The sequence below is a fragment of the Benincasa hispida genome, chromosome 12, assembly GCF_027475165.1.
Source record: "Benincasa hispida cultivar pf3 chromosome 12, pf3_genome.v1.1, whole genome shotgun sequence".
NCBI classification, from domain to species: domain Eukaryota; kingdom Viridiplantae; phylum Streptophyta; class Magnoliopsida; order Cucurbitales; family Cucurbitaceae; genus Benincasa; species Benincasa hispida.
In genome coordinates this window covers 30,881,934-30,908,818 of record NC_143489.1, presented here as the reverse complement: position 1 = coordinate 30,908,818, position 26,885 = coordinate 30,881,934, and the positions used below count along the sequence as shown (strand labels likewise).

At 30.5% G+C, this 26,885-nt stretch overlaps 1 protein-coding gene and 1 long non-coding RNA gene across 4 annotated transcripts; both read left to right on the top strand.

Annotated features, from left to right (window-relative positions):
• Positions 1–11,125: 11,125 nt before the first annotated feature.
• LOC120067986 (uncharacterized) lies at positions 11,126–14,382 on the top strand. 3 transcript variants are annotated; one of them, XR_005479063.2, is made up of 4 exons: positions 11,126–11,182; positions 13,505–13,584; positions 13,673–13,750; positions 13,868–14,382. It is a non-coding gene; the product is annotated as an uncharacterized LOC120067986 (long non-coding RNA). The 3 variants fall into 3 exon arrangements; XR_005479062.2 differs by lacking the exon at positions 11,126–11,182 and having other exon boundaries at positions 12,427–13,584; XR_016525389.1 differs by lacking the exon at positions 11,126–11,182 and having other exon boundaries at positions 12,414–13,750.
• Positions 14,383–16,924: 2,542 nt separating this feature from the next.
• On the top strand, positions 16,925–26,196 carry LOC120067289 (MAC/Perforin domain-containing protein). Its single transcript, XM_039018830.2, has 8 exons — positions 16,925–17,441; positions 17,533–17,774; positions 23,357–23,561; positions 24,445–24,519; positions 24,614–24,797; positions 24,912–25,078; positions 25,173–25,237; positions 25,452–26,196. The coding sequence occupies exons 1-8, from the start codon at positions 17,205–17,207 to the stop codon at positions 26,122–26,124; spliced, it is 1,848 nt and encodes a 615-aa protein (XP_038874758.1). The 5' UTR covers positions 16,925–17,204; the 3' UTR covers positions 26,125–26,196.
• The last annotated feature ends 689 nt before the right edge of the window (positions 26,197–26,885 follow it).

Genomic DNA, 26,885 nt, shown 5'->3' with positions numbered 1-26,885 from the left:
AGAAGAGTTCAATTTTTGGTCTTTAGTGGAATGTCTGACAGTTAACGGATGGTGGATCTCGTGGCTAAAGAGTTTAGTCAGCTATTCACAGACCGTTGGAGCTTCGAGCCATAGGTCCATTAGGTCCCCTTGGTAGCTTGGATAAAGTCAGAATCAGTATTTGGGTTAATTTGAAATGTTCAAATTGACAAGAGAAAGTTCAATTATATATGATATAATTGGACAGGTTAATTATATATGATATAATTGGCTAAATGTATGAGATACATTATTTTAAAGGAAATTAGATATAAATATGATTTATATCAAGTAGAGGAGAAATTACTATAGTAGATATGTGATATCAAACTATAGGGTAAAAATATAATATGATTATATTTATTAATAATTTAATTGGTTAATTATATGATAATTAACCTAAAATCTCTCTCGGACGTGCGTTAGTGAGAAAACAATGTGGGTTATTGTAACCGAAGAATAATAATGAAATTTTCTTTCATTTTGAGTGGTTCAGAAAAAGATCGAAGGTTTTTGTTTTTTGTGTGGAAATGTAAATGATCGCTTAAAGTCGAGAGCCTATATGATAGTCACTCAGTGCTTAATCGATCGCATACCTCGCGCCTAGACGATCGCTTATCTAGCGCCTAAATGATCACACACTAATTCCTAAACGATCGGTTAGCTTTCCTAAACGATCATCTAGTGTGCCATGTTTGCTAAACGATCGCCTACCATTTTCTAAACGATCATTCAGTAAAATCTACACGATCGTGTAATTTCTTCTAAGCGATAAGCATCTAGCTATGTGATAGCTTCTCATTCTCTCCCACTTTCTTATCGCCTACACGATCAGTTCTTCCTCCTACCTCTACCAAACTCACCAAAGACCATGCTTTGGGTTCTCACTTCAAGAATACCTAGGGCTCTTTTCTGGTGGTGTCGTCCCCGCTGCGTTCGTTTGTTTGCGATTGTTTGTGCTGTTGTAGTCGATGCATCTGTTGGGCGTTTGTTGATTGGTTAGAGATCTTTCGTTGCGTTGAGTTCCATAGCTTGAAGAGCGTCTTCAACTGGTATGTGAACTCTCTCCCTTGTTATTTTTTTGTTCAGCATGTCGTTAATTACTATTTGTTTGCATAACTATACGTTTGAATGTATATGGTGTATTTCGGTCACGACGAAATTGGAGCGATCCAAACGCGCTCATGAAACTCTTCGTTAAGAGATCCTTCATATAGGCCCCAAAATAGTTGGAAAGTGCCAAATTTCATTCTCAGAAGGTTTACCAGGCGAAATTAAGATTGAAAAATAGCTCAAAACAAGAAAATCGCAACTGTCTTTGACTGGTTCGAAATCTGAAAAATTAGGGCACACTAATGCAATCGCATCGCTTGGTGTATCAAAGCAGATCCCTCCAGAAACGACGAAAACCTATCTAAACCAACAAAGTCAGTTCAAAATCAACAAATATCCTTTGCAATGCAAATGAAGGCTCTCCTGACTCATTTAAGAAATTTAAGACTAACTTTAGAGGGAAAACACATGCAAGAATATATTTTTTTCAAGTAAAAATACACAAATAAGAGCCTAAAAATATGCATTTCATGGCATGTATCAATATTATAATTAAATTTGTCTTCATCCACTAGCTTAAACTTTTGGGTCAGTTGGTGATTTAAGATAGTATAAGAGCAGATTAGTTTAGAATGTCCTATATTCAAGCCCCTACAACGTTGTTTTCTTCCCAATTAATATTATTTTCACTTGTTTGGCTCTTTTTATATTTCAAGTTCACAAGTGAAAGGGAGTGTTAGATGATATATAATTAAATTTACCTTCACCCATTAACTTAAGCTTTTGGGTCAATTAATGATTTAATAGCTTACACATCTACTTTAAAGGAGATATTTACAAATTCACACTCAAGATAAGTTCATAGACTTTAAGGGGGCATTAGGCCTTCAATTTGCATTGGGTGTGGAGTAGACTATTATAGTCCACTTGTTAGGTTCTTAAAGATGCATATTTTCTATGTTAATTCCCCCAAAATTGTGTTGATTATTTGTTTTAAATTCTTATTTTATAGGTAAAATGGTCCCCGAAGCATTTAGGAGTCATTAAGAGAAGATCGGGCCAAAAAGGATCCACAATAGCCAAGAAATTCAACAATTTGAAGAAAATCATGTAAATTACCAAAATGCCATCGAGAATGCAGTATCACACTCTAAGAGAGGCATTGCACTACGCTTGAAGGCAGAATGCTCAATCTCACTTCAAAACAAGGCAGCGTTACAACGCTCCCCACAGCGTTGTGATGCTTTGCACTTTGACGCGCATCACTGCACGCGAGCGCCTTGCATTGAAAAGCATTGAGGAAGTAGCGTTGCAACGTAAGCCTAACATTTCGAGGCTTTTCACCAATTTAGTGTTGCAACGCTACTTCAGCATCGTGACGGTAGCCTGCGTACTATAAAAGACTTTTCTTTCATTTTTGCAAGGGAGAGGAAGAAAAATCATGGAGGTTGGGATCTCTCTCCAAGTTGTTTCACTTCTTTGGTAATTCTTGCTCTAATTTGGTTAGATTTTAGATTTTTGTTGAAATGTAAACAAACTCCTTCATACAATTTGTCAATGAATTTATGGAGTTGATTAAATCTTGTTTCGATTTCAAGGGTTCTTACAATTCTTTTGAGTTTTCTACTTTTTCTTTATCAATTACAATATGAATTGTGCCTTCTTGAATTTGATTTTAATTCTTGAATCATGTTGAATGATCTAAATCCTTAACATATATAGCCTAGATGCTTGGTTTTGCACAATTGTTGTTGAATAAGTTGCTTTCAATGTGTTCGATGGAATGTCTAACCAAGATCTTTAAGAGGCAATAGTAGTTGTGTGTTTGATGGCTATCCTAGGATGCACTAATTATTAGATTTGGAGAAATTTTGGTTAACTGAGTAAGCTATCTTAACAATTAATCAACGCAATTGAATCTTAGAACCTAATGCGTATGATTTCTATTTTATATGGCCGCTATCAAACCTAATAGAAGTAGGAGCATGTAGGTTGATTAGGGTTTGGCCTATCCAATCTTAATCAATGATTAGGACACTCTCTAGTTGATTAGGATTATTGGTAGTTGTTAGCCTTTGTAGAGGCTAGCTTGATCGAGTTGAGTGAGTAGTTGCAAGCATAATTCGATTGTCAATAAACTTTTAGAATTCGATGATAGAAATTGCATTGAACATCTAACTTGAATTAGAAGCAAGATCATTCCTTACTTGTTTACATTCATCTTTTATCTTTTGATTTCTAGTACTTTTTGTTCAATTTTATCAACCCCTATTTTATTGCTTTAATAGTCAAGGTTAGTTAAGAAAGGATAAGAATTAAAACATTCCCTGTGGATCGACCTCTTACTTCCACTTTAACTACGAGTTAGTTAGGTTGTTGTTCGAGCTTTATAAATATTGTTTGTTTCTGGTTAGGTAGAACTAACGACACCTACTTAACAACCGAATGCCATTCAATGTTTGAATCTCTCGTTATAATAATTGAGTTCCCAATTTGAAAAAATAGTAGGATGACTCCCTACTCAAAATACAAATGTTAAACGAAAAGTATTGACAAGCACTGTAACAACAAAAATACTAATAACAAGTAAACAAGTAAAGACACATAGAAGTTGAAAATCCAATTCGGTGATAATCCACCTACGTTTGAGAGGCAGTGTGCCAAGGAAAAATAATCCACTAATATTAAAGAGTTAAGCAGTTTACAACATAGTACTTATCTATAATACACGATCATTACAGTGACTCACATAGAGCTAAACTCACTAACCACCTAGGCTCCCTCTAGATGTGAGATTCCTTCTCAAGTGTAATTGGACTCCCCCTAAGTTTGATAATATTAGTGTTAGACACTTCGGCTTCTGACAATGTATGAGACTCCTCTCACTGAGATATCTTCACCTTTGTCAATGAACTCCTGTCATTGGATACCCCTAAGAGGGAGAACTCTTTCTTCGAAACCGAGTCTTAGGCTCCCCTTAAGACTGAGAACCCCTTCTCTTGTAACAATGACTTAGGCTCCCCCTAAGACCGTGATTGACTTCAAAGTGTTGCACTTCAACATATGAAGAACTTGCACAACAAAATAGTAATCAACGAGCAAGAATACAACGTTGTACAACAATGATCATAGAGTAGAACATGTCTTGCTTGATTAACAAAAGCGGCAACCCTAAATGTTCTGCATAAATCTCCTTAAATAATCGAATCCAATAAAGGAAACAAATTCTCATTTGTAAAACATAAGTCGCACCTCAAAAAAGGAAAATATCGAACATAAAATTGCAGCCGAATATTTCCAGATAAGGAAAATATTCGGTAGAAAAATGAACTGTTTCTGAAACAGATGTTAAGACTTTATTTGAGACAACCGCAGAAACCATTGCCTTAGAAAATTATAAAGTCAACTAATCAAGTCTCCAATACAATTATTATAACCAAAACTTAACTACAATAAAACTATTTGAAAATATTCTTTACCTATAGTATTCCAACTGATTATAATAATCAATTCAACACTCCAAACAACCCCTAACTTTATTTCTTATTTGTTCTTTTTATAGCTAGGAACATAAAAGTATGAATTGAATGAACACAGTTGGATTTCGCTCAAACTAATGGCTACTTAACAACATAGGGATTGTTTCTATTGATTTGAGAAAAAAGTGTTATTCAAAAAACTTATTTTTATTTAAACATTTTTTATAAACATTGATTAAAATATACTTGAAAAGCTATTTCGAGTGACTGTCAAACACTTTAATTTCTTCCAAAATGACTTATTTTTTAGATTAAACACTTGTGAATGTATTCCAAATACTCTTAATTAATTTTAAGAACATTGATAGAAAGTGGATATTACCTAATAAAAAAATTTATATGCCTTGAAAAGTGATCCTTATAAGCTTAATTTTTTAAAACAAAAACAAAGGAAGAAATGATTATGAACCAAACTTTAACTTTTCACATGCTTTTTCTATTTGACAAACATATCACATCACAATTCTACTAAAGTTAAGAAAGTAAAATTTAAATTAGCTAATAAATTGAAGTTAGTTAAGAGTTTATGGTCACCCGAGTCAAAAGATTGAGCACTTTACCTTGACTAAAGCAAAGCTTGACTCAGTCTTCTTCACTTGTCCTCTAATTTTTTCCCTATTTTCTTTTATGGTTAACTCTCAAATGTGAAAAGTGTGAACACATTTGTTCTCTAGCGGACATTTTTTCGTAGTTCCCATCTAGTTTCTACAACTTTGTCTTCACTCTTTTATTGCAAAAAAGATTAAATGATAAGGGTCAAGATTAAAGGGTTTGTCTCATCTATCTCACAAATTTTTCATTCTATCATTTTTTTTTTTTGAGATTCTTTGTAATTATAATATTAAACTTTTATTGACATGTCATATATTTTTATAGATAATTTTACATTTTTATAGTTTCAACATCGACATAAAAGATAAATGAATATTTTCACTAGATCGTTAATAAGATTTATGAAATATAAATATTAAGAAAAGAAATATCATCATGTAATATAAATTTTAAATATTTTAACTTATTTTTAAAAGTATATTTTTTTTCACAAATATCTATCGACAACGATATTATAGATAGTCGAGATCAACCGTATAACCTTGCGCGAAACCCTAAAAAAGAAAAAGAAAACATGATTACTTGGATGGGAAGGAAAAGAAAAACACTTTCGTGTTTGGTCTTTTAGTGACTAATTGGAATTCTTGGTGCCCGAATCTTTTACTTTTGGCCACTTGTTTTGATCACTTCTCTTCCTTTTTGTTGGTAAATATATATAGCTTTTTGTTTTCATATTGCCTACTTTCCAGTACTTTCAAGTAATTGAACTGTGTATTAAAAAATTTGGTCATTGATATTTTCCAATGTATTGCCATTAATTATATACAAGTTGTTGAAAAATAAGACCTCAGAATTGTAAACCGTCAAGGCACGACGGTCAGGTGAAGAACAAAACTTTTAAAGACGAAATCATTATGCCCAACCAAACTCGTGACGCACGTGTGGAATGTTCATCGAACCCACATTGGTTTATCTCTTCACTCCCTCCAAAACCTACTCCTTGGGACCCAAATCCAAAACACAATGTTGGAGTACATAAAGGAGACTTCTAACACCAAATTTTCTAACGTGGGATTCTCCAACCAAAAAAGTTGATTCCCTCTTTGTTTTAAAAGTTAAATTTTCACTCAACACAAGTTGATAGTGTCATAATGTGCATAACTCAACCGACATCTAGTAAGTATTAGCAATCAAGAAATTTATGATTTGAATCTCTCGACACCCTATTGCACTCAAACAAGCAAAAAGAAAAGTTCATGCATGACTACCATTTTTAAACTTGAAATTGAAAGTATTATTTGTGAAAGCTAAATATAAATCTAGTTTGTTATTAAATATAATTTTCAAGTTTAATAAAAAAAAACACTTAGAATACTCTTTATGCAAAAAGTTGTTGAGAATCCCACTTTAGAAAAATAAGGGTTCTTACAATTTTTACTAAATACATGGATTATTTCTTTTATTGTTAATTAGTTATGAGATGCTTCATATTTATTTAACAAAAACTAACATACTAGAACATAGTTCTTGGAGCTAAAGCGAGCGTAGCTTAATGACATAGCGAATGTGTTAGTGGCCAAAATTGAATTTTGTAATCATATTCTACTCAAAATATAATACGGACTGAGGCATATTGAAGACCAACAGATAATATATAAGTATGCAAGATGGAGGACCATAATAAAATTTTTGAAAAATATCAATTTGTTCCCCTACATTTTTTGAGATTATATCAATTAAAATCATAAACTAATAATTATAACAATTTAACAACCCTTTTTCTTTAAAAAAATCAAAGAAATTATTCCCTTACTCCACAGATTTAATCTAATATCTTTGCAAAAAAAAAAAAAAGTTTCTTTAGAACACATTTCCATTATAAGCCGAATTTTCTAAACTTTCAGGAAGGTAAAATTTACACTCTCTCTTTAAAATTTCATTAAAAAAAATCAATATCTTAAACATTTTTAGAGTATAAATTTCTTTAAATGACAAATTAACAAAATCGCTCATTATTAGAATTGATACAAGAACGATTTAAAAAAAATTAAGAATCAAAATTTATTTACTTTTGAAAGCTTAAGTAGAGACGAACGTGATAATATTTTTTCTTTTTAAATTTAACCAAAGTTGAAAATATATATATGTCTTATTTAATTAAACTATACTCAAATGGGTATTGATTTAACTATCTTACACAAAAAAAAAAAAAAAAAAAAAAAAGCTAAACGTGTATGAGATTAATTATTTATTAAAGAATTGAATTATTTGATTACACGAAAGATTGGATTTCTTGTCGAAACATATCTAAATGTATATAGACAAACACAACACGACAACTTAGGTTTTATTAATTATGGGATGTGTGATTGCACACTTATCTCTTGTCAATTATTTGCTTCCAATCTTTCACACAAGCCATATAATTGGCATTTTTTTAATCCTTAGAATTTGACAAAATACTGAAATATTCACATTTGCCTCCTTCACTTTCACATTATAGAGGATTAATGTGTCAACTTCACTTATAAGCTTAAGAGTTTTTCTTTTCTTTTTTTCTTTTGGATAATGTAATTAATCAATTGTGAAAATTTGACTAATGGATTGAGTTTCGTATAATTTACGTTGGAGTAATGTGTGTTTTGCTTATTTTAAGGTTTCAAGCTTCATTAAACTTATTTATTAATTTTTTTTATTGGTTATAAATTAACCATCACAAATTTTAAAAACCAAATAATAGACTATACATTAATAGATGCTCTTAGAAGGATGTAAAAAACATGTGATTATTGTTTACATGTTTGGCATGTTTTTCTTGTTTTTGTTTTTGTATGAAACAAAAAGATGGACGAAATTTTAAAAGTCGCATTAATACTATTCACTTTTTTTCATTAAAAAAATGTTTAATGGAAATTGTTTGTACCTTATTTCAATAATACCTTTAAAACATTTCGAAATTGGATTATTCATATTCTAAACCTTAAAAAAATAGGTTATAATTGTTAGCATAGGGACTGAAATCGTTTATATACACTCAACCATTCTCCCCTTTTAATTTACTCTCTTTTATGCTTCAATTCCATGCCTTAACACAATTTCCTATTTTACTCTTCTTCTCCCTCTTCTCCTAATACCCTTGTACTTTCCTTTCTTCCCATTTTCAATCTCTAAAATGATTCCCCTAAGGTATACATAGTGTATAACAGAAAGAGAAAAGAATAATGAAATTATCAAACGGTCTTAGAACTTGAAAATCTCTTTGCAAGAGGATTAAGTACGTATTGACTTTTTAAGCTCATTTAAGTAGAGAACACTCTTCCCAAAAATGAAAATAAAAAAATTAAAATGAAAAATTTGAGATTGACTATTGAAGATGTTTATCAAAATGAGGAAAGAGAATAAAACGTAGAACATACTTTGAAGTTTTCAATCCCATTCTTTAAATTAAAACTAAAATTAAAAACGAAATGTGTAACTACGAAGATACTAGATTCATTCACCTTAGCATAATTCAATGGTCAAGATGAATCTAGTGCAAGTTTGAATCTTCATTAGCATTTATAATGGAATATAATATTTCCTAAACAAACATTGTATGCATAAACATGATATAAATTTGTATATTTTTTTTTTTTTTTTTTTTTTGAAATCAACCCAACAAGACTGCCCAACTAGAGGCCGAATAAAGTTGTGAACATATCATGATTATAACAATAAGTTAACCAATTAAGAAAATCATACAAACATATAAATTGGACACCAAAAAACCTCTTCTAGCCAGCTCGTGAGTCGAAGTATTCCACTCGAGACGAATAAACTGAAACATAAAGCTTCGAGAACAAGAAGCGTGATGCCAAATACCCTTTAGCCTTTTAACTTTCGAGTTTAATTTCAATTTAGTCCATAAATTTTAAAATATTACGATTTTACTCTTGAAATTTTAGATTTATTTCAATTTGATTTCTTAGTTTCAAACTTTACACTTTTATCATTGATATTTCATTAAAAACTTACTTTCAATATTTATTGTTAATGTCTATTAATTAATTTAAAAGAATTATAATTAATTAAGTCTCACTGTTAAAGTCAATTTAAAAGTTTTACTACATGATTATTTTTAATTAATTAATAGACATTAAGTCCAGAGACTGGAAGCGAGTATTTAATAAAAAACCAAGATTAAAAATATAATTCTTGAAAAGAAAATTTTCATAGATAGAAAAAATGTCAAACTATTTACAGAAATAGTAAACAAATCACTAATAGACGCTGATAGAGTGATAGAAACTGATAGAAATCTAAAATGATTAAATTTTACTATTTGGTATAAATAGTTTTCCTAATTTTTCTATTTTTAAAAATCTTTCCTAAAACTTGAAACCAAATTGAAACAAAATCTAAACCTTAAGGGTCTGTTTGGGTTCAAGAGTGGGGTGGGGTGGAGTGGGCTGTAATAGCGCACTCCATGTTTGGGGCTCCAACTATTTTTAGTTGGAGCTTCAATATTATCTTCAAAATTAACCATAGAGAACACTGTTCCCAACCTTACGATTTCTACCATTTCACTATTTGCAAAATCTCCTCTCTTCTCTTTCGTCTCTTCTGTTTCCTTTCTTGTCTGATCGAACGAAATGCTTAGATCAATGATGTTTTTCCTTCTTTCTTTACTTCTCCATCTCTATATCTGGTTTCGGTGTCATCTTCAGATCTGGTTTCATGTTTCTCATTTCCGTCAGTTCCATCGTGATCGAAACCAAATTTGGATCCTTAGATCTATAGATCAGCCTTTCACAGATCTATAGATCTACATTTATGGTGGTATTCTTCTTGCATGTTTTTCTCTAGACCCTTCACAGATCTATAGATCTATAAATCTAGATTCGTGTTTCTTCCCCTTGTCGCTCCAAACGATCTTTCTCTCATTGCTCCCAACCTTTTATTCCCTTTTCTACTTTATTCGATCTTCTCACTCTGTCGAAATAGGTCCTAATTTGTTTGTTTGAGGGATGTTGTGCTTGGTGGGGATGGAGGTTGTCATTTGGAGAGTGGTAGGGTGTAAAGGACAAGTCCTGGAGCGGTAGGAGGGAGGTTGAAGAACCTTCTTTTTCCCTTTCTCAACCGATGATGAGGTCCCTTTTTTCCTCAAAATTTTGTAAATTATGCTCTATGTTTGTCCGCTATTGTCCATTATTTCGCTTCATGTTTATTGTTTTGCTTTGAAACTATACTCTGAATTTCATTTCATGTTCATTGTTTTGCTATTATAGTCTCTGTTTTTTCATTTGTCCATTTTCTAAATTATAAAGAAATGGAAAAAAACATGTGTTTTAGGCTGCTAGGTATTCTTAGGTTGATTCTATAGGGTATTTGATGGATTTTGTTAATTTTGATTAGGTTATTTGATGAATTTGATGAATATTGGTAATTTTGATTAGGTTATTTTCATTATACTGATGAAGAAGGATGGATTTTCGTTGTGTAGTGTCCATTGTTTGTCCATTTTGGTCAGTCTGTTAATTGTTTGTCACTTTTGGCCTTTGTTTGTCCATTGGTTGGCCATTTTCATAAATTTTGGTACCTGTTTATCCATTGTTTGTTCATTTCAATCTCTATTTGTCCATTGCTTGTCTATTTTGTAACTTTTGACCTCTTTTTGACCATTGTTTGTTGTATATTGATTGACAGTGGTGGTTAGGTACTGTTTACCGTACTCATTATTAGCATATCCCCTGTTTTTAGGATGTTTTGTTGTATATTGATTAACAGTTGTTGTTAGGTACTGTTTATTGTATTCATCATTGTCATATCCTTTTTTAGGATGGTTTATTGTATATTTATTTATGGTAGTTGTTAGTTACTGTTTATTGGGCAGGTTTTTGTCAAAATCATTGACTTTTATTTATATATTGATCTCACTTAAAAAATTTCATGGGCCAATAGTTCACACAACTATATATATGTGTCTTACTTCACTTGAACTTTAGGCCAAACCTATTCCATCTACTTGCTTAATGCAATTGGTATATCATTTCTCTTGTCTCCAATATTTTCTTATCCCGTACTTAATTTTAAATTACCATGAACTTCTTTGCATCTTTTGGTTTCTATTGTCTCTATTGTTCGTCTATAATTTTCAATTCTTCTTCCCTGAATGAAATAAGTTACCATTGTTTATCTCTGATCTAAAATCAATTTTTGGTCGTTCTATCTACATTATTGATTTCTCATGTACTATTATTCATGATATTATCTAAAATTCAAGTTTCAATGAATGAGTTTCATTCCTCCGAGGCTAGACCCTCTTTTTTTTTTTTTTTTGTACTTTATTATTATGGTCTCACTTGCCTTCAACTATAAGGATAGACACATTCCAACTACTTCATAAATGCAAATGGGTATGTCTTCTCCCTCTTTATCCAACATTTTTTTTTTTTTATCACGGGCGTTGACTATTGCCTCCAGTTATAACTTCTTTCGTATACTACTAATGTTCTTTACTGTAACTTGTTTTAAGAGTTGGTCTTGTTACGAATCAACCGCATTGAACACTTTTTTACCAACTTTCTCTTGATAAGGTGATAACTATCTGTCATTATTATGGTTTATGTAATTCTTTTTGTGGTTTAGGTTATACATTTTTCTTTATCTTACCTATATTTGTTGCTAATAATTACTTTTTGTGTGCTCTTGTCAAGGTTGACTATTAGCATAATCGAGCAATGAGTGAGGTTCCTTAACATGAATCTATAGTAATTTGGACGAATATTCATATATTTTTAATTATAGTTGTTTGTATGATGAAAATTAATGAAAATAGTAATATATGTTTGTTTCGTATTTATAGCTGTTTGGATGAATTTATAGTTGGATGTGTATTTCATAAATCTTGTTTATGTTTGGATGAATAACATTAATTTATACTTGTTGCTATGTTTGGATGATTGACAATAATAATATATATTTTAAAAAGTAATATAAAAAAAATCAAATTGCTGTATTATTTACTAAAAAAGGATAACATGAAAAAAGAAGATTAAAAAATTAACATGAAAAAAAGAAAAATTAGTTTGCTATGGATAAAAATCAGTTTTTTTAAGTCTACAAAAAAACAGTGTTGTTAACATGAAAAAAGAAAAAAAGAAAAAAAAAAAAAAAAAAAAAAAAAAAAAAAAAAGATAACCGGTATTGTTTAATTCGCTTCTAAAATAACATGAAAAAACAGGATAACAAAAAAATTTTTTAATAAAAGCGTCACAATCAATAATTTAAAAATAATTAAAAAAAAAAAAAAAAAAAAACTGTTTGCTATAGATAACAATAAATTTTTTAAGTCTAAAAAAACTTTTTTTAAAAAAAACAATTTGCTAGACTCTAAAAAAACAGAGACTTGGAAAACAATTTCTTTCATATGGCATTAAAAAAGAACATAAAAAATCAGTTTTTTCAAGAAAATAGTCTCAATCAATAGCTTAATAAAATAACCGTTTGATACGAAAAAAAAAACTTATAAAATCAATTTCGTAAGTATCATTTGTTTACTATGGAATAAAAAGATAATTAAAAAATCAATTTGATGGATTTAAATTAGAACAGAAAAACGGAGACTTAAAAAACAATGTTGTTTAATATGACATTAAAAAAGAACACAAAAAGTCAATTTATTGGATTTTTTTTTATAAATATAATGCCAATAGATAATATATATATATTTTTTAAAATAACGTAAAAAAAGAACATAAAAATCGGTATTGTAATTATTGTATAATCTAAATTTTTTGTTTCAAGACTAGTTCCAATTTTTTTAGTACATAATGGATCCAACAAAACTAGTTATGATACTAACATCATTCACAACTTCACAACGTCAGTTACTTTTAATACTAGAGTTATTACTGAATGACCATAGGAGGATAGAAAACACATCACACGATAGTAAACATCGTATTAGTCAATTAGCATACTTTTGACTCATTCATGAGTCCGACTTATGTTGTCATCAAAGTACAAAAATGGATAGAAGATGTTTTGTCATTCTATGTTATTTACTTAAGACAACTAGCAGATTAGTCGAAACTAAGTTATAGATGTAGAGGAGATGGTTGTCATGTTCTTACATATCTTAGCTCACGATGTTAACAACCGGATAGTTCAAAGAGATTGTACGATTTGGTGAGACTGTTTCTAGGCATTTCAACACCATTTTATTAGCGGTGTTACGATTACACTACGTGTTGTTAAAAAACCCTTTGTCGATCACAAACTTGTGTATAGATCAGAGATGGAAATGGTTTGAGGTACAGCTCAACTACACCAACATTAGTTTGACGTGATTTATTTGTTAGGTGAACGTATGCGCATGAATATTTCTTATTTTGTTCCACCACAGAATTGTCTGGGTGCGTTAGATGACACGTACATGAAGGTAAATGTCAATGTAATTGATCGCCCAAGGTATAGGACGAGAAAGGATGAAATTGCAACAAATGATGACTTCGTATTTGTCTTATCAGGGTAGGAAGGATCTGCAGCTGATTTTCAAGTTCTCAGATATGCAATATCACGACCTAATGGACTGAAAGTTCCGAAGGGTAACTAGTTACACATACTATCTCTCCCTACTCATTGTATTTCTAATATAAGGTTTGAAATAATTGTACGTTCAATAATGTATTATTATCTATGTGATGTTGGGTACCCAAATGCAGACGCTTTTTTTGGCTTCATATAAAGGCGAAAGATATCATCTTTCAAGGTGGCATGGGGGAGGTAATGCACCAACAACTCCACGAGAATTCTTTAACATGAAACATTCTTCTGCATGAAATGTCATCGAGAGAACGTTCGGATTGTTGAAGGGTAGATGGGCAATCTTGTGAGAAATATCATACTACCCAGTGCAAATCCAATGTTGAACCATCATGGCGTATTATCTTCTGCACAATCTTATCAATAGGGAGATGACTAACAATGAACAACCGAGGATTTGGATGAGGTGGACTCAAAATTTATTACAACTGGGGGGATGAGATCAATTATATTGAGAGTTTAAATTAATGGACCCAATAGAGGAATGAATTGGCGCAACAGATGTTTATTGAATGGGAGTTGCGTAACATGTAGTGCCTTTGTGCTTCTTTAATCAATTAGAACACTTATTTGCTTTGTCCTGTATTGTGAAATGACTTCATTTGGAACTCTCTTAATATCATTATGTTTATTATATTTTGTACTTCACTTTACCTATTAATTATGTTCTATATTTTTTGTTTATTATTTAATTGTATTAAAATGTGTACATATTACACTATAATTTCAAGTTTCTCAAGAGTCCTGAAGCACACTTGGACTAAAAAGGAAGAAGCGAAACTAGTCGGCTACTTGGTGGCATTGGTCGTATCTAGTGGATGGAGATCAGAAAATGGGACGTTTCGACCTGGGTACCTGGCATAAGTACAACGTATGATGGCTGAGATGTTGACCGATTGTAATATCCAAGGATCACTAACTATAGATTGTCGAATCAAATCCCTGAAAAAAAACTTATCAAGAGATCGCAGAAATGAAAGGACTGACTTGTAGTAGATTTGGCTGGAATGAGGAATTCCAATGCATCATTACAAAGCGGGAGTTAATCGATGGATGAGTGAAGGTGCAATTTTGTCTAAATTTATTTACGAATATTGATAACCTAATCATAACATCCACTTTACCCTTCATGCAGATTCATCCTACAGCAAAGGGGCTTCTACGGAAGTCGTTCCCATACTATGATGATTTGGCCTAGGTCTTCGGCAAGGATCGAGCTACGGGAGGACGGTTAGAGACCTTTGCAGATGTCGAGTCTAACGTGCTAAACCATATAAATGATGGTATTCCTATTCATGAATCATAGGATCCGAATATCCCACGATGTCTAGACAAGGAATGGACAAGTCATAAAATGATATGCATGGAACACGTACTGATTGAAGCATTGAAAGAGGAAATGCTTCGAAAGGAAGTAAGAAGAAGTGAAGTGAGAATCAATCTGAAACGACAGAGATTGTTAGGAATGTGATGGAGCTCGCAAATGATCAATTGAAGGCGATTGCAGAATGGCCAAAAGAGAAGCATGCAATCGAGGTCGAACTACGTGCAAAAGTCGCAAACCAACTCCAAGATATTCTTGAATTGCATAACTGACAGAGGGTGAAGCTTATGCAAATCATATTCCATAGTGCGCAAGATACATAGAGATTCTTATTTGTTCCCACAACCTTGAAGTTGGACTATTGCAACCTCCTCCTTCAAGAGAATGTTTGATCAACTTGTATTTTGGACCGCTTTTCGATAATAAACCATTTTTACTTTATTTTAATTATGCATTTAAGTTTGTATAGATTTGGTATGAAATCTTCCTGGTCATATTTTAATCATGCAATCATGAGTTAGTTATTTTATCTTACATTTTTTTGTACCTCCAAAAAAGAGAGCTTTATATGTGAAACGCATGAATTGCAACCGAAAACAATGTACTTTTGTTCTGGCCGTGTTAACCAAGGTACCTCCCAAAATGACAAAAAAAAAATGGTGGTTAGCTTTTAACATAAATTAAAATCAAATTAGTTTTGTATAAATTGGGGGACATGTAGTTTTAATTTCAAAATATAATATTTCATATGCATAATTATTAGTATTATAAAAGATGGTAGTAGAAAAAGTTATACATGATCTAAAATAATCTACATTCAAATTACGTACTATTATAATTCAGACTATAATAACCTACATTTCAAACACAGACTACAATACTCTACACATCAAACATAAACTATTATAATACAAACTATAATACTCTGCATTCCAAACATAGACTATTATAAATTGGATTATAATAGTCTGCATCCCAAACATAAACTATAATGACACACAGTTTATTATAACCTAGAGATTATGATAACCTATTTTGCGGTCAAAACGTTCCTAAGATAAAATTGTAACATTTTAAAATCGGGAGAAAAATATATACCTTTTTTCTTTGCCCACAATAAAATGGTTGTTGGAGATGAATCTGAGAAAAGAGTAGGTACTTTCCCTCGAATTATGGACTTAAATTTGACTTAATGTTTTTTTAAAATATATTTTATATCATATTTGAATTTACAATATGTTTCAATGATGGTATATCCCTGTAAACTTTGAAACTTGTTACTATATTTGAAAAATGGAATATGTAATAACTTATGCAATCTAAATTCCTCCACCCGTTTGTTTTCGTTTTTGTTTGTTTTTTTAAATGGGATCAACCAACTTAAATGATAGTAACCATTTTTCTATTAAAAAACAATTGGTAAGCGAACGAAACAACCTTATTTTAATTGTAATAAGAATTGGTTCTTTCTAATATCAGTGCCAATAAAATATGAAATAGTATCAAAATTAGCACAGTTTTCTAACATTAAAAAATTGTCGAATCGAACATAGTTCAATTGACATTCCAATGTGTCGATAATCATGAAATATGTCCTTTAAATCTTCTTATTCCTAATTGAATTAAAAAAAATGTTAAGAACTTCCAATCATTCTCTTTAATGTAAGAAAATTTATTGTATCATAATAATATAGAAAATTTTCTATATTAAATTTATCAAAAAACAATATAAAAAATTATGTAAAATTTATCAAATAAATAAATAATAAATTAATAAATCATTTAATTAGGAGTAAATAATTGATGAGAGTGTACATTACTCTATAATGTTGTCAAAATAGTAATAAAATTTAAAGTGGGTTGATTGACTTGGCAAAAATTTTAGACATGACCTTGTCAAACTTTCCAAATTTCCATAACAGAGATAGGGATAGAAAGAGTATCCAAATTTAAGAGTTCAAATTAAAAAAAAATCAAACAAAAAGAATATTGTAAGAAACTTTCCAAATCCCAATCCCAAAATTTTCCTCATTGTTTCTTCAAAACTTCATCATTCTTTCAACCAAACAGTTACAAAAATCCACCACTCAACTCCTTCCTCCATTAATTTCTGCAACTAAGAAACAGAAAGAATGGGAGACGAAATAGTGAAAATAGCTCTGAACAGCTTAGGAAAAGGATTTGATCTCACCTCTGATTTCAGACTTAAGTACTGTAAAGGCGAACACAGCCTCGTTCTTCTCAATCAGTCGCAGAGACGAGATTTAATCGTACCTGGTTTCGGCGCCGTTAATGACGTCTCTATCGATATCAAATGCGATCGCGGCGATCGGACTCGTTATCAGTCCGATATTCTCAATTTCAATCAGGTGAAAACCTAATCGCTCAATCGCAATCGCAATCGAAATTGAAATTTCTTCTTCTCTTCTCTGTTTCTGAAATTTTGATTGCGATTTTCAGATGTCGGAGCTTTTCAATCGGAAATGTTCGATTCCAGGCAAAATTCCGTCTGGATCGTTCAATTCGATGTTCGGATTTCAGAGCGGGTGTTGGGCGATGGATGCTATGAACACTAAATGCTTAGGGCTTGACGGTTACTTCATTAGCCTCTTCAACGCTCACATTGATCGTTATCCGCTCCGTCTCTCCGATGAGGTCCGCTCCGCCGTGCCGTCCTCTTGGGATCCCCTTGCCATCGCCAGGTACTGCTTATTCCTTTTTTTATTTATTTTTTATCTCGACTCTTTGAATAAATTTAGATTTAAGTTTTGTTTCTATATTCAAATTAATTTCTAAATTAACGGTAATTAGTATCGTAAACGGTTGAAGTTTTCAAATCTCGAATTATTTTTTTAATAAAAATATTGTTTTTGTTTTTTTATTTGTTCTCTTAAATTTTAATTTTTGAACTTTGGGTATGTTGAGTAATTTTGGGGAGATTTTCAAAAATAAAAAAGTTAAAAAATATATTTACATAGATAATAAAATTTAATTAATTATAATGATGATAGACATTGTTTGTCATAGATAGACCATGATATAAGTCAACGTCTATCCCTTTATAAGTTTATCATTTGATAAAAATTGATATAAGTTTATCATTATAGAGATTGATAGAAGTCCGAGTAGTTTGATATTGAAATTTTTTCTTAAACCATTAGATTTTATGTGATAGTGGTGACTAAAGTTGAACTTCAATGATGGTTTTTATTTCCTTTAATTCGTGGTTTGAATGATGGTTAAAGGACTACAATTTAATAGTTGAAAGTGACTTTTTATATATAAATTTCAGAAATTGAATAATCAAAAGATGAAACATTTTAAGCAGATAGATATGACTTTGTTTTAAAACTTTTGAATAAGAAAATAAGTGCCAACAAAATAACGAATATGAACATAACTAATTACATGCATAAGTTCTGGATTCAAATGAATCTTCCACTCCTAACTTATTTTGCTTAAAAAAGACCTAATAGAATATGCTACTTGTGGAGTTTCTTGTGTTGTTATTTTATAAATAAACGTTAAAAAATATTTTAAAAATAAAAATAATTCAGTTTTTTTATTTTAAATTGATATAATCAGAGTTTTTCTTGGGGGTGTTAAAAAGAAGCCAAATAATAATACAAAAGAACATTTTTAAAAAAGTGAAATGAATTAAACTTCTCTTATAAATAATAATAAAATAATAATATTGAGCCAAATTATTTATTTATTTTTTGTAATACGGACTCTAATCCTTTTTCGGAATGTAATATTAATCCATTTTAAAAATAAAAATAAAGCATTTATTTGGAGATTTTCAAACTTTTAAAAGATTTAATGTCACAATCAACTAAGCTAGTTGAAATTGAAAATTTTGATGAGATTCAATTTACTTTGTATGAAAGACAAAGAACAATAATTATTAAAATGACTTTATTTTATAAAAATAATAATAAAATGATTATCCAAGGAGACTAAAATTTTAAATTCCTCAAGTACAAGCACTTAATTATCTTTTCTAGAAAAAGCTAACCCAAAAACAGATTCACAGAGTATAGGCATCATTAGTAGCTCTAAAGTTTTAAATATACATTAAGAATTTGGAGCACAATAAATATTTTAATTTTAGTAAAAAAAATAGATTCATGGTACCTTATTAAAATGAACACATAATAGGCAAATATAATATAAACAGTGCTGAAAAATATACATAGTAAAATTTAAACCACTGGATATACATCTTTTTCTTTTAGTTGCATGCCAAAATGATTAAGATATATTTTAGATCCAAAGGTTAAATGTGTAAATCTCCCCACTCACATATAATTATTGAACTTATTTTTTAAAATAATAATAATAATAATAATAATAATAATAATAATAAATTTATGGTGTGAAATCTTTGAAGTATGATGTTGGAAATATGCTCTAAGATTCTTGACTTGGGCAAGTGGGAAATTATTAGCTTAACAAATCTTTACCTATCAACGACAAGACAGCTACCGAGAGAAAATGAAAGTTCGTGAAATGTATTGATTTGTTTCCCTTTATTTTAATTTCCAATCAGCTTTTAAAATTGTTTCTAAAATTTTAAAAAGGAAAATTTTCATAAATAAAAAAAAAAAATGTCAAACCATACTTCTATTAGCATCTATGAATAATATCAAATAGTTTATCTTATTTTTCTAGTTTTAAAAGATATTCTTATTAGGAGGAATCTGACCAATTCATTACATTAGAGTCTCAAAATACTTTTCCATCCTCCTACCAATTCATTACATTAGAGTCTCAAAATACTTTTCCATTTTTGCCCTCAATTATTTTTATAGTATAAACTAGTGGTCCCCTATTGGTTATTCATGGAGTCCACTCTAAATAATTGCATCTATAAAAAAAAAATGTGTTTCAATATGAATACGAAATCCACGATAGTGTAATATTTATAAAGACAAATTTTTAGTGTAAACCAAGAAAGTATGATATTTATACAATTTTTTCTGGTATTTAGCACGAGGTTTAATAGTTTTTATGAAATATATAGCAACCATGGTAGAAAGAAAATAAAATAATAGTTAAATTTCAGATAACTTTGTTCTCTTTTTTTAGCATAAAATTATAATTTTATTAATATATTGACTAAAATATATATTAACCCACAAATTGATAATTTGAATTAAAAAAAAAAAAAAAAAAAAAAAAACTAAAGAAGTCAAAAAAATCAGCTTTATTTTATTTACAACAACTATAACTTATGAATTGCCTAGAATTTCGTCAAGCTGTATAAATAAATCTCAAACCTTGATTCTAAGAGATAGTCAACTGATCTAATGGCTGGCTTTATTTATTTATTGACAAAGACGTAAGTGAGAGTATTGGCAGAGCCTTCAAAATATGGTGTATTTTAAATGAATTAAAGATTATGAGTTAAAAATAGATACCATCGTCAACAAGAGCTTAGCTGAATTGACATTTATATATACCAAAGCTTAAGAGATCCTTGATTCAAAAAAGAAAAAAAAAAAACAGAAACGGTCCCATACTCTATCTTGAAATGGTTAAAATTATTTTGATCGACAGACATCACTTTCCTTTTTGAGCAATTAGGAGTACGGAGATTTGAATTATAGATTTTGTGATTTCTAGCATACTCGTATGTCAATTGAGCTATGCTCAATTTAATTCGATAGACATCTTATTTCTAAATATGAATTTTGTTATATTAAATTGATTTTAATCCATTTAAAAGCATGTTTCGTATAAATAAACGATTTGAATCAAATAAACGATTTGAATCATTTTGAAATCAATTCCAGTAATTGTTATTAAATTCTCCATAAATTTCAAACATCGAGATTTATTGGCAGCCTCTTTTGTAGATCATTTCAGGTCTCAATTGACTTTAATTCCTAGTGTTCTAATTCATTTTTTCTACCTCCATATTAGTACACCATTGTGAAAGTTGTTGGAAAAGATAGAAAGTTGAGTAATGAATAGGTGCAATCTATATCCGTGAAATCCTTTTTGTTATGTAGTAAAGTTTTTTATTTAATAATTGGGTGATTTGCACAAATATAGGTATAATTTAGCTAGAACTTAAATATTTTTTTTTATAGAAAATCAGGCTATTCATGAAATTTCCAATTCTCCCTTTCCTCTCTAAGGTTTCATTTGCGATTGCACAAGCCTAAAAATTAATTATGGAAGAATCTTAACCTAGGATGTTAGGTAAAACCAAACTATTTATTATTTCATCACGAATCATTTTTTAATGAAAAATTTTCTGGTACAAAAAATGCCAAATTATTTACAGAAATAATAATAATAAAAAAACACTCATAGACACTAATAGACTTCTATTAACCTCTATCAATGATAGATTTATATCAGTTTCTATTATTGATAGTATCAATGATAGACTTCTACTAGTTTCTATCATTGATAGATTCTGATAGACTTCTATCAGTAATAGTCTTATATAAGTTTTTACCACTGATGAACGTTGAAAGAAGTCTATCAATATCTATCTATGATAGATATCGATAATAATGTCTATCATAATTATAATTAAAATTTACTATTTGTATAAGGAATTCCCCTTCTATAATTTATTATAACATTCAAAATTGACATATAACCAATTTTTAGATTTAGTTTACCTAAATCTGCTATCTTCTCTAATAGTGCAAATCTCAAACTTATGAAATATACTTTTTCACATCTATTTACTTATGAAGATTTGGTTGATTTAATTTTGAATGACAGTTCATTCTCGAGATGAAACAAAATTAGTTGCAATTTAAATCATATAAATTTTTAAAAAATTGTATTATAATAAATTATAAATTAACTATCAATATAAGAACAATTGAAATAATGAGTCTAGTCTATAAAACTAAATCACACAAATTTAATATCAATTTAAAATCTACTAATCACTATTTTACTGCATTTCACATTTAAATATTCTAAAAGCATAACTGTAAACCTTTATTTTAAAAACTACAGGAGTTTCAAACAAAACCTATATGATCATGAAATAATATGAACACTCTATATTGTCTTAATATACTTTACTAGAATCTTGTATTTTGTCAAACTCAAGAAAGAAAGACAAAAACAAAGACTTATATTCTGTCACTTTTTATGGCCTCCAAGAAATTAGGGAAGGAAAAAAATGGTTTGGGCCTTGTTTTCTTTCAAATCTGCACAAAAGAAAAGTGAAAAACATGTAATTTGTCTAAAGTTTCACATTTTGAATCGTTGACAAAGTACTGATCTTTATGTGGTTGGACTATTGAAATTTAATCGTATAAAAATAAAATATTCTTATTCATCCTAAATTGTTAAAACATGGTGGTTTGGTATTAAATTGTTTAATAAAACTGGATATGTGAATCGTTAATGTTGAAAATATTACACCGTTGTTGTATTTTGACTGATAAATTAGATTTTTTTTTTTGAATTTTGCAATTGAAATAATGTAAATTGTGAGAACACAAATTTTATGATTTTAGTGTTTCCAAAATGTATAATTATATTTTTAAAAAAGGTTAATAAATGTAGAAATTAAAATATGTATTATATATTGTAATGTAAATTATATGACATTATAAAATAGTAATAAAATAAAACATATTCATATAATTAAAAATGTTTATATTCAATTTGATATTTAGTGGACAACTAGTTTTATGTAGTGTAAATATATTATAAAACACATTTCTAATAATGGTTTGAAATTTGAATTGAAATACAACTATATTTTTAGAATCTTTTGTAAATACTTATTTTATGATATTTGTGTTTGAGTATCTTTTATCTTTATGTTTTTAGTATATATGAAAATATCCTCTTACATATCTTGTTTCCGTTTTTGAAAAGAGTAATGATTAGGTGCAACCAAATCTCATGTTTCCCTTTTCTTTAAGAAAAAAAATTAACATAACAATTTTTTATTAGACAGGTATCTAGATTGCACAAAGATAGCTACAACTCAAGCCACACCTAAATATTTCATTTTTTAAAATTAAGCCTCATCTCAATTTCATTCAATGATTTGATTTTGTTTTTAAAATATTGATAAAAAGTAGATAACAAATATCAAATTTAATTCAAAGGTTTAAGAAATGTTTTATGTATAATTTCTTAAAAAATAAAAAATGAAAAATGAAATAATTATCCCACGAGATGTAACTTTTTTAATTTGGAGGTACCATTATCCAAATCAAATTTGAACTCGAGAATCAATGAATTTTAAACAGAAATAGCCTTGAAATTGAAATGGGCTAATTATGGACAGGTTCGTAGAGAAGTATGGGACTCATATAATAGTTGGGCTAAGCGTTGGAGGACATGACGTGGTTCTTGTAAGGCAAGACAAGTCATCAAATTTGGAACCATCAGAGCTCAAGAACCACTTGGAAGAGCTTGGAGATCAGCTTTTCAATGGCGCCTGTACTTTTCCTCCACCACTTTCTAAACCCAAAGACCATCACAAACCCAAGGTATACCTTTCTTCCTTCACATTTCTCTTATCAAGCTTAAGTATGGATGGATGACATAAATTTTGGATGATTAATGTCGTTTGTCAAAGTTTTTTAAAATAAATGAAGAATGGCTTCTTTCTTTGTTGGAGTGCACCAACAACCTGTTATAGATTATCCATACTGTTCCTAGTTCACCATTAATGAGGGTTCAGAGCGGTGAATTCGAGCCTGTGGGAATACTATTGTATTTGACTAACTAAACGTGAGTTCAAGGGAAGGACGTGGGATATGTGTGCAAGTGCGAGGGAGGGAGGAAGAGCCCTTATTACGTGTACACGGACAATAAGTCTGAAGAACGCTTTGAGTATTATTCATCAAAAGCTTAACAATTACAAAGACTCTCCTTTGTATAAATAGGAGATGGATATAACAAACTATCTAATTAACAAAGATTAAATCGACCTAACAAACTCAACAGCTTAACAGATTTAACTAAGTGTAATAGACTTAGCATGTGAAAGCACTCTTGTATTGATTTAGTTGAACATGAGCTCGAGGAAAAGGGAGGAAAAGCTCTAGCATGTGAGAACACTGTTGTACCAATGAAGTAAATATCACACTCACTAAAATTATGAGGAGTAGTGAGAATAATTAACACGCTCCTAGTGCACTCTAACAATGGTAAAGGGTCATCTTTCATTATTTTTAAAAACTAGGACAAAGCGATAAATTATATGCAGAGTTTATTTGGAATGACTTTCTAAATACTGTAAAAAGTATATTTTCTTATAAAAAAAGCGTTTTTAAATCTTTAGAGTGTCATTCCAGACAAGATGTTAGTTAGTAGAATTATAATACAAATCTATACCTGTAAACTAAACATTTGGTTCACTTCATGCAGACACCACAAGCCTTCAACTTGTTTGATCCCCAACTTGTGGCTTTTGGCAACTTCTCTTCTGTCAGTGCTAAAGACGTAAGTTCAGGAGAACCAAAGTCTATAACAACAAAATCTTCTATTTAACTTTTTTGTGATTTTTGAGATTAGTCTTTTGGTTGTTTTCTGTTAGGGAATCATAGTGATAACTTCAAAGAGAGGAGGAAGTCCAACAGCAAGTAGCCATTGCGAGTGGCTCCCGACGGTGCACGAATCGCCCGACGCGATTCATTTTCAGTTCATTCCAATCATCTCTCTTCTCGAAGGCATGCCGGGCAAAGGATTCCTTTCCCATGCCATTAACCTTTACCTCCGATGTACGGTTATGCAATTTCTTCTTCTTCATCGTTGTCATCTCGTGTTGCTTCTCTTGATCTTTTGTTGTTTTTTTTATAGATCATCATATGTATGTATGTGCTTTTCTCTTGTAGACAAGCCTCCTATAGCAGACTTGCAATACTTTTTGGATTTTCAAGTGCACAAGATTTGGGCACCCATCCATAATGACCTTCCTTTAGGACCAACTCCCAACATTACTACTTTTCCTTCCCTTCAACTCAACTTGATGGGTCCAAAACTATATGTAAATACAACTCAGGTAAAACGTAACAACTCATCTACTTAAACTTTTGACTCTAGTTAGTGGTGACTTCTTCAAACCTGTAATTTGAAGTATGTAAAGCTATTTATAGGTTATAGTGGAGAACAAACCAGTAACAGGAATGAGACTATATCTCGAAGGCATCAAATCAAACAGGTAACAAATGTAATAAACACTTTAAGGGCAATGAATAAAAACAATTTCATTATTTTTTTTTAAAAGAATTATCACGTGGTAAAGTTTTATTGAACATTTATCTAGGCGGCACAAAGATAGATGGCTAGTTTTTTTCATACTTCGATATTATATCGCTGACAAGTTTCTTTTAATGAATTATTGCTGGGCTGAAGTTGAAGTTTGGGGTTTGCAGGTTGGCCATTCACATACAACACCTTCTAACTACTCCTCTTCTTCTTGAAAACAACATCACTCAACAAACCTATTGGCATTCTTCACAACACATCGCCGACGAGCGTTACGTCGAGTCACTAAATCGCAACAAATTCTCACACGTGTGTACAGCTCCAATCAAGTACGACCCCGCCTGGGCCACCACTTCCGGCAACCACGACTTCCCATCCCCGACAGCGTTCATAGTCACCGGTGCCCAACTCCATGTTGTAAAACAACACGACTCCAAAACCGTCCTCCATCTTCGCCTCCTTTACTCTAAGGTCTCTAACTCCTATGTCGTCCAAACCAGCTGGGCCCGCCACTCCTCTGACATCTCCCCAAAGTCCGGTATCTTCTCAGCGATCAGCACCTCCTTAACTGGCGTTGCGGCTGCCTTGAAAGAGAAGCCACCTGATGCTGCCGTGATAGTGGATTCGGGGGTTTTTCACGGTGGACCTCCGATGTCGGTGCAGGCGCAGAAGCTAGTGAAGTTCGTGGAGTTGTCGGAGATGCGTAAAGGGCCGCAGGATAGTCCGGGACATTGGATGGTCATCGGAGCTAGGCTGAACTTGGAGAAAGGCAAGATTTGTTTACATGTTAAGTTCGGTTTGTTACATGTAGTTTCAGAAACTATTACTGATGATCAATGAACTTCAAGAAACAAGAACAATCTTGGTGAGTTCTTTCTTAATATATGAACCCTTTTAAAACTATGCTTTAAATCATAAGTTTCCTATAGTTCCTTAATATTTTAGTTTAACTCGTTTTTGGAGAGAGAGAAAGAGAGAGGGGAAGAAAACTTGAGGGATGTATATCTCCACATCCTATATCATCAGTATTTGGAGACCCACTATCCTATCTCATAGATTTTAATTATTTATGGACCCATTTTCGTAACATGTTTTGTATCTTACAATTATTTTCTTTAGAATTCTTTAGATATAAGAACTCTCCATATCTTATATCCTCTTAGCGCCTCAAGCAGCCCCTAAGTGAATCTTCAAACTTTTTAAAGGTGTTTTTTTTTTTTTTTTTTTTTTTTGGGAGAGACTTTTGAAGGTGTGTTTGTTTGGTCATTCTTATTTGAAATATTTCAAGTAGGATTTTTGATCAAGTAATCGGTAGAAATTTATCTTACACAAATTTAAAATATAATCATTTAGGCCTCATCTGGTAATATTTAGTTTTTTTTTTTTAATTTTTAAAAATTAAGCTTATAAACAAACTCTTTACCTTTAAATTGCTTGCTTTGTCATATACTTTTTACCGAGATAAGTTAAATTTTGAAAACTAAAAAAAAAAAGTTATTAGAAACGTTGGTTTTGAAATTTATTTAAGAATTCAACTATTTTACTTGAAAAGATGAAAACATTATAAGAAATTAAAACAAAAAACTTAATTTTCAAAATTT

Excerpts from the sequence above, each read along its gene's own strand:
- LOC120067289 (XM_039018830.2), top strand. The coding sequence starts at position 17,205 with ATGGGAGACGAAATAGTGAAAATAGCTCTGAACAGCTTAGGAAAAGGA. Across the intron at positions 17,442-17,532 it reads ATATTCTCAATTTCAATCAG|ATGTCGGAGCTTTTCAATCG; the intron begins GTGAAAACCTAA and ends TGCGATTTTCAG. Across the intron at positions 23,562-24,444 it reads AAGACCATCACAAACCCAAG|ACACCACAAGCCTTCAACTT; the intron begins GTATACCTTTCT and ends CACTTCATGCAG.